At 45.2% G+C, this 8,492-nt stretch overlaps 1 protein-coding gene across 1 annotated transcript; it reads right to left on the bottom strand.

Annotated features, from left to right (window-relative positions):
- Positions 1-6,997: 6,997 nt before the first annotated feature.
- On the bottom strand, positions 6,998-8,227 carry LOC125525373 (RING-H2 finger protein ATL39-like). Its single transcript, XM_048690372.2, has one exon. The coding sequence runs from the start codon at positions 8,128-8,130 to the stop codon at positions 7,489-7,491; it is 642 nt and encodes a 213-aa protein (XP_048546329.2). The 5' UTR covers positions 8,131-8,227; the 3' UTR covers positions 6,998-7,488.
- Between the last annotated feature and the right edge of the window lie 265 nt (positions 8,228-8,492).

Raw genomic sequence — 8,492 nt, 5'->3', positions numbered from 1 at the left:
AGCACAAGTTTCCTTCTCCTTGGGGCATTCTCTGGCAAAGTGCCCTGCTTCATTACAACGAAAACATATTACTTCTGACAAGTCTCGAGGTTTCCTTTTTGGGCAACTATTGAGGTAGTGCCCTGACTCCTTGCACCTGTAACAGGTGATATGACTCAGGTCCTTCCTGGAATCCAATCTGCTTCTCTTCCTGGACCTTTCCATTCCAATCAGGGCTTCTATTTCCTGTGGGTCATACTCTACTTCCTCTGTCGGGAATTCTACTGGATCCCCATTCAAACAATTTTGGGAGATGTGTCCTTCTTCTCCACATGAATAGCATGACTTGGTGCAGGGTTTAATTGATTCTTCTTTGGGCGTGTCCTCCACCTCTTCCTTCATCACAGGTTCTTCTAAACTTTCCATAAGGGCTCCTTTCATTACTTCTTTATTCTGTTGTACGGTCCTTCGTACCATGGGGTAAATGTGACACCGAGTAGGATAGTGGGAAATCCCTTCACATAAGAAACAAGTAATCTGCCTAGTTGGGTATTCTTCAACTGGGTGACTTCCTTCACCATTAGGGAACTCATCCTTGTGTTCTTTATGGGTGTGTCCGATTTCTCCACAAATCTTGCATGCACAAGGTTTCTTCATATCCTTTCCATAAGGCTTCAACTTCTGGGACACAAACCGAGACTTTGGCAAAGTCAACTTAAATTCTTTCCAAGTGGTTACTCCTTGCCATCCATTCATGGTTTGGTATATCCTCCACCAAGTAGCAGCACCTCTTTCAAAGCACTGAAGAGCATGCTGGGTCATATCATGTCCAACTATAGGGTTATTCTCCATGTGATCCTCCATGTTCTGAATCCATCGGTTCGTCTCCAACTGACTCATCGGTCCAGAAAATATAAGCTCATCTTCATTCATTCTCTATTGGGTCCATGTGGGTTTGGGGTAAGATAAGAGAGATAGAGAGGGATACACACAATACAAACAAAAGTTTTGAAAAGACAGATTTTATTGTGGCTGTCGGAAAAACATCAAACAAATGACAGCTCACAATCGTCTCATCTAACGTAGGTATATAACAAGGGTTTGGTCTTCTAAGGTCAATAAATCTTCAACGTCTCCAAATTCTTCAAGCCTTGTTCATGCCTCCAATGGCTTCTTCCGATCATGCTTGTCTTTCTCAAGTTCTTTTGCCAGATCAATCTCTGTTGACGCGAAGTCTCTCGTGACGTCCTTTAATATTCTGGAGTTGCATTTTAAACTTCTGGTTTCAACATCCTTCACATGAACCATGGTCATACTGTCCTTCAGTTCTTGACAATTCTCCGTTATCTCGAGGTTGTAGCTCCTCCAGCTTGGCTACTTCAACTCCTGGGTCTTGAGTTCTTCACGAAACGCTTCCTCATAAAATATTGCTTCCTGCAGATCCCTCTTAACTTCTTGATGTAATTCTCCAAATCATGGCGATACACCGGCTAAGGTTAAAACTTCTTCTTACAAATAGGTGCTTCATCAGCCTTCTTCCATCAAATCCATTTTGAGGAAATGCATCCTTAACTCTGCACGGTGACAATAGCATCAGCGGCGATGACATCATGGATAACCGTGTTTCTGCCCTGGTCATTGCCATGAGCTATCTTCCATAATTGATATCTCCTGCCTTAGGGTTTTTTTTGACAAAACTTCGAGTTCTCATGCTCCTTGTTTCAGTCTTTCTCCGATACACCTTGATCTTGGGTATTGACAACTTCCATAGTCTGCCAAGTTCCACAAGGGTAGCCTTCCTAGGTCATACAAATCTAGAAGTTTTACAGGTCCTTCAAATTCTCCTAGTCTTTGGAGTCTTCAACTGTTGTAGTTTCCATTATTCAGATGCACGGTAAAATCTCCTTCATTCCGTAGTGGTCATGGTTGTCCGATATCTTGTACTTCTTGGAGTGGTCTCATCAGTCGAATCTTCGAGTGGTCAAAAGGGGAAAGGGGTATGGTCTCACTAAAGGGAATATTTGGAATAAGCTCAGAAGAGAAGAGAGGTAAAATATCTTTTTGAAAGGGAAAGTTGTAGAGAAAAATCTTTGCTATGGGCTTGCCAGTTTCTAGGGTCATGTCCTACAGTCAACATGTGCTCTGATACCATCTTGTAGCGACCCGACCCGGATGGGTCAAGTCTCTGTGCTTAAGTGTCATCCCTGGATCGGTATGCTGACACACACAGTACTCGAGGATTTATAACAGAGGTAAATCACATGTAAAAGTAACGTAAATACTATTACCTCAAATCCAAAATAGCGGAAGTAACAAGGTTGTGGATTCCCATCAACACCAACGGCAAAGTTGAGTGTAGAAATCGTAACCCTAACGTATCACTTACTCGTCGTAAGATAATCCTGCAACATGAGACGTTGCAGCCACAGAGGGTCAGTACATTGAATGTACTGGCAAATTCACACCATAGAGAATGATGAATAAAGGCTATCACTACATGCATATTTGGCTGGTGGAAAAGCTCTATGGTTATAAGGTTTTTGCGTAAAGCCAATTTTTCCCTACTACAAAGGAATAAATTTATTTAACTATCATGGTGGTTGTTGAACATTGAGAATGGTTGACAACATTCTCAATCCCAATTAAGTAACATCATTAAACCCAACAATATTCATTTAGAGTAACGTGATGAGATCAACAGGATAATCCAAGAACTAGATACTCAAGATGTCCATAACCAGGGACACGGCTAATCATGATTAGTTTATACACTCTGCAGAGGTTTGCGCACTTTTCCCCACAAGACTCGATCGCCTCCGTTGGATTTCTCGCACTACATGGTGTTTGAGAAACGGATGACCGAGACATAGTCTTTCAGAAGCGCTAGCACCTTACGATCGGGTAGACCGTACAACCTACATCCCCTACATCTGCTAGTCTACCACTGTAAGAGTTCGCACAACTTAGTCAACTATGCCAGAGCCCATAATGGCTTGTGGTTGCACACGGAAGTTTCTAGTATGAATAATCTCATGATCCCTTTGAGCCTGGGTGGCGAACCATAGGATGATCACACGGTAACCCCGGGACCTCCTAGGACAACACTGGTATATCCCCAGGTGTCCGGGCAAGTCCACTGGTATATCCCCAGGGTGCCCCAATCAATCCACCCAGATGTGTATTTAAAGTAGCCACCTTAAGTTAAACCTTAGTTAACAATAATCTCTCACATCTGTCATGAAATTCTCTCAAACCCAATCCATGTCTACGAGCATAGCATGGCAATATAAGCATAACGTAATAGTAACTCCCAAGGGTTTGATAATAAACAGGTAATAGGTACTACCTCATCTACTTCCCATCCCACAATTTAATTAGATCCTAATCATGCAATGTGTGAGGATTGATCTGATGTAATAAAACTGGGTTGTAGAAAAGGTATGATCAAAGTGTGAACTTGCCTGCAATGTTGATGAAGATGATTCGCACTCAAAACTCTTGATAGATCTACTCGTCACACTCCGGTCAATCTATCGTAAGCAAGCAATAGTAACCACACATAAGCAGTCACTCAAAAGATCGGGAAGAATGAAGAAAACAATTCGGAAAACAACGAAACCAAGCAAATAACTCTTGCAACATAAAACAATTTCTAACAGTACCAAAATTATGTGAATTTGCCCTTATTAGAATGTTTAGGTCAAGAGTTTCGATTTGCAAAAAGAATCAACTCAAACGGAGCTACGAAACTCAAGTTATGATCAAACGAAGTTTGAATCCAAATCTGATCTAATTCAGATTTTAAACTTTTCAAAAACATGTTTGAGTTGTTTTACTGGATAGAGGAGATCATAACGAAGAAGTGGGCATTGGTTTCGTTGAATTCGGACTAACGAGTAAAAAGATGTGCTTGTTTGAAGAACAGGGACTATTCTGTAAATAAAGTATTCACAAACGGGTCCCTGGCCGAAAACTGAAATAAAAGAAAAGGCTAAATAGCGAACGTTCACTGCAGAAGCCTATAAGACGAAAACCGTTCGCTACTGAACTCTAAATAGCGAACACCCGCTGGATAACCAACCGATCAATTTTTTTTAAGAACCGAAAATAAACCGTAGCCTAAATAAAACCGGACCGGGGCGGTTTTACCTTTCCGGTCAACACCGGCGAACAACGACGGTTACTCCGGCGAGATGGCGCGGGGCTCCGGTGAGGGCGTCGCGCTCCGACGCGGCGGCGGCAGCGGCGCGGTGGTGCGGCGCGGAGCGAGGCGGCGATGGCAGCAGCAGCTAGCGGCGGCGACTGGAGACGCAGCAGAGCAGCGGCGCGGAGGCAGCAGCTAGCGGCGGCGGCGGCGACTGTGGCGACGGCGGCGCGGCGAGAAGCGGTGAGGCGAGGAGAGAGAAGCTGGGGCGGCGGCAGCGGCTTTATAGGGGAGGGGAGGAGAGGGCGGCTTGGGCGAGGGGCAAGGGGAGGCCGGGGCGGTCATGCCGTCCATGGCGGCGCGGCGGCGTGCCCGAGCGGGTCTCTCGCTCGGGAGGGAGAGGGGCGGCGCTGCTGGGCTGGGCCGCGACCTGGCAGGAGCTGGGCCGGCCCAGTTGGCGGGAAGCTTTTTTTTTATAAACATTTTTTTTCAGAGAACTAAAATAACAAAATAACTAAAAATATTATATAGGCATATAATATATCAAAATTTTCAGAAAAAGATTTTCTACGACATGAACATTTTATAACTTCAAATAAAATCCACACAAATTCAGATAAATTAAAGAGTGCTACTGGTCTATTAAAATCCAACAAAAAACATTTTTAAAATACCAAAATGATTTCAAATTTAATCCTCTCCAATTTTCTGTTGTAGAGAATCATGTTACCCTAATTTCTATATATTTTATTTTTGGATAAAAATAATTTGAATAAAACTCAAATAACTCCAAATTGAAATTAAATTCAAAAGAACTTTGAATTTAATTCTTTGAAACTCCCAACTCATATTTCATAATTTGAAGAAGTCATTTTATCTTCTCTCGTGAAAATCATTGAGTTGCATAAAGTTTCTGAATTGGAAAATATTTCCCAATGGAATTCAAATATTTTTCAAACACCCCTTTCATTTTAAATGGAAGAAGTCATGTCATCTTCTCTCTAGGGTTTTATGTTGAAAAGAATTTGAATTCATGAAGATCAGAAAGCAAATATGAAAGTTTGGGAAAGTCCTTTTATTCCCTCTCATTTAACTTTCAAAAGTTTCGAATTCACTCACTTTCAGACAATCAATCAAACAATCAATCAAATCTATCTATTTATTATAACATTCCAAAATTTAGAATTTTGGGATGTTACACATACATGCTTGCTGATGAAGCAATCCATCATGTCGTGAATTCTAATCCCTGTAGCTCCCGTGGACATTATCTCATGCTTCTGGTACTCTTTGATTTTTCTATGGGACCAAAGAAAAGGTACCTCGTTCGGTCCTGCCAACATATGGCTATGCTTGTCCTCAAAACTTTCAACATACCAAACCCCACGCTTTTGGTCAAGCTTGACGGTCAGGTGCGCTTCACAAAAGCAGCGTGTCTCGGCTCTGAGCCTACGGCTGTGTCCTTCCTCGGTTAGCAACTTGATGTCACGTTTCCCTTGTCTTGAACAAACAAACCGCCTATAACGCATATGACGTGACTCTGTTTTGCTATACCTGACCTTATTCTTTCTAATGCTGAAACCATTATCTCTAGCATAGCTGTTGTAGAAATCACAGTAGCATTGTGAGACGTAAATGTCATTTCCATTATCTGCATGAACATATCCCTCTTATCATCTGCACTGGCAGTATCTTGGACATTCTTTGCACCATCATCTTGTGTCACCTACACAATCAAACCACAACCATGAAAACAGATTTCTATGGTTTAACATTACTTACTTCCATAGAACATTGATTACACACATACCTCACTCATGATGACCGATGACTCGGACTCCCCAGAACCAGGTGCATCTAATGATTCGTCGTTAAGGCCTGTCTCCGCGTCGGATTCACCGTAATAGTCGTATGCATTATGACATTCGGAAATGAACTGAAAAATACAACACAAATAAATAATTACTTATCATATAATATTGCAGAAGAAATTCAATTTGCATGCCAACAAAATTTTTCACTTACGTACCTGACTAATGTAATCTTCATTCAAGAGCTCCGAGTTGTTTTCCTGATCATCATCAAGCTCATCGATCTATAAATTTTCAACATAAAGATTTAATGTTGTTCGATGCCACCAAAAAATTACAACATGACAATGCCACTCACATTAAGACCGTCCCATTCGTTCCCATTCTCTGACCGATCTTCACGATCTCAATTTTCATCATCGGACCAATCTTCTATCCAGTCTTTCATCAGTTCTCCAAACTCCATGTCTACCATGATATCAGTTAACTCCTCGTCCGCCATTTCCTACAACCAATATTATGTATCATCACATGTGCAAACATTATCAATGATGAAATATAAAACACATAGCACACGATCACGGATGTTATGTAAACAACCGCAACCGAGGCCGTTCAGATCTGCCAAACTTATCAAGGAAGATGGCCACGACACCCGTCGTGATCACTTTCAATCGCGAGGAACTGCACGATCTCAAAACCTAGCTAGATCTGTGATTACCTCTGCCGCCGGATACCTAGGTTAGCCGCCACATCAAATAACGATACTGGTGGTGCGCACAGCCGACGGCAACCGACGCTACGTGAACCCAGATCACGAGGAGCAGCACTACCGGAACAAGATCAACTATCGCATGCGTCGCCGGGTAGCTAGGTTACCCGCTCCGCTAGGTTAACCACTACCACTGGCGCGACGACAGTTCGTTCGATGTTGTCGCGAGCGAGACTAGAGGGGGGACGCGGGATGCGGTACCTGTGCGCGATCGTTGGAGATTCACGACGTTGTCGTGCCCGCTGTCCGACAAGATCGCCGGTGACGAGATAGCCGCCGGTGGAGATCTACTACGTGACTTATGGAGCTGCGTCAATGCTCGCGAGATTGATGGAGCTGCTCGCGTGAATGATTGGATTCGGCAGGTCTTACGTGGACGTGGGGTCGTCTGATGTTTTTTTTTCGGACCAGGGTACTGTACGTATACGGTCTGGGTTATACAGGGCTAGACAGGGCTTGGATCTGGGCTGCGGCGGGCCAGGAAAAAAATAAATTCGCGGGGACAAAAATACCCCTCCGAAATTAGGTTAGGGGGGAGCACTGGAGCAGGGCTCATTTATTTGGTATTCTAAATCTTGATGTTTTTAATAATCTTGACCAGAATTTACAAAGTTTTGACTTTAAAAAAGTCTAATAAGCACTGTATTTTTGGACACAGGGAGTACGGAGTACACGGCATTCGATTGTCAGCAGAGTACCAAGACGACGATACTGAGGCAGTGAGGCACCTCAAATCTACTGTAAATCTGTACAATCTTATGTCCTGGTGCAGCCAGCAACAACTACACCGGCGGCAAAGGCGGCTCTGCCGGCAACGGCGCCATCTTGCCGCTCTTCTGCGGCTCGACATGGCACCGGCAGACCGGGCACGTCGCATGCGAGTGGAACCACATGTCGATGCACCCGACGTGGAACGTGTGCGCGCACACCGGCAGCCGCCGCGCCTTCTCCCCGCCGGACAGAGCCTCCAGGCACACCGCGCACTGGGCATCGCCGTCGCCGGCACCAGCCGAAGCAGCGGCAGTGTACACGAACGCCGGGATGGCCGCAATGGACGCCTGCGGTAGGCCGCCCCGCTCGATGGCCGCCGTGGCCTCGTCGTGCACGAGCACCTCCGGACCGGCGAGCAAGCGGCCAGTGCAGGAGAGCACGAACAGGATCGCGCAGTAGAGCGCGAGCGCGATCCACACGTACCTGACGAACGCGGAGAGGAGGACGAGGAGCAGCAGCACCGGGTACGACACGAGCACCAGCGCGCTGCCCTGCCCGACGTCAAAGACACGGCCGCCGCGCGCCTGCCACGGGAGGTCCGCCGCCGCCGACGACGACATTGCTGGTCGAAGGCTTCGTGCATGCAATGCTCGCGACTCGTGTGGGATGCTGGTAAGTGGTAACTTGTGACTTGTGAGCGTTAATGGCGGCATCGGCGACACATTTGTAGGCTGGGGAAATGGATAGTGCCTTCGTTGACACTTGACAGCGCAGGCAGCTGCATCTAGGGCAGGGCGGATTTGAGTTGATTTACTGAGCAAGCAAGGTCGCCTCTGGCATTTAAATTTAGTCCTAGACGACAGAAATGCAGGGTATATGCCATGGTTTAGTATATGATCATGTCACAGCTTCTCATATTGTATTAGCCTTGAGTTTATTGTGTTCGAGCCACCGCGTGCAGGTACCCCGGGTCAAACTAGTCCAAGATAAGTATTTCTTCTGTAGTTCGATGTGATCCGCTGTGCGCGACCCAGTCGCCAAGGCCCTCACAAGGAGGAAAAAGGCAAAGGATGAA

This window comes from Triticum urartu, chromosome 7A (genome assembly GCF_056163025.1).
Source record: "Triticum urartu cultivar PI428250 chromosome 7A, HENAU_Tu73, whole genome shotgun sequence".
Classification (NCBI taxonomy): domain Eukaryota; kingdom Viridiplantae; phylum Streptophyta; class Magnoliopsida; order Poales; family Poaceae; genus Triticum; species Triticum urartu.
Note: the sequence above shows the minus strand (reverse complement) of the source record. Positions and strands in the feature narration are given on the sequence as shown.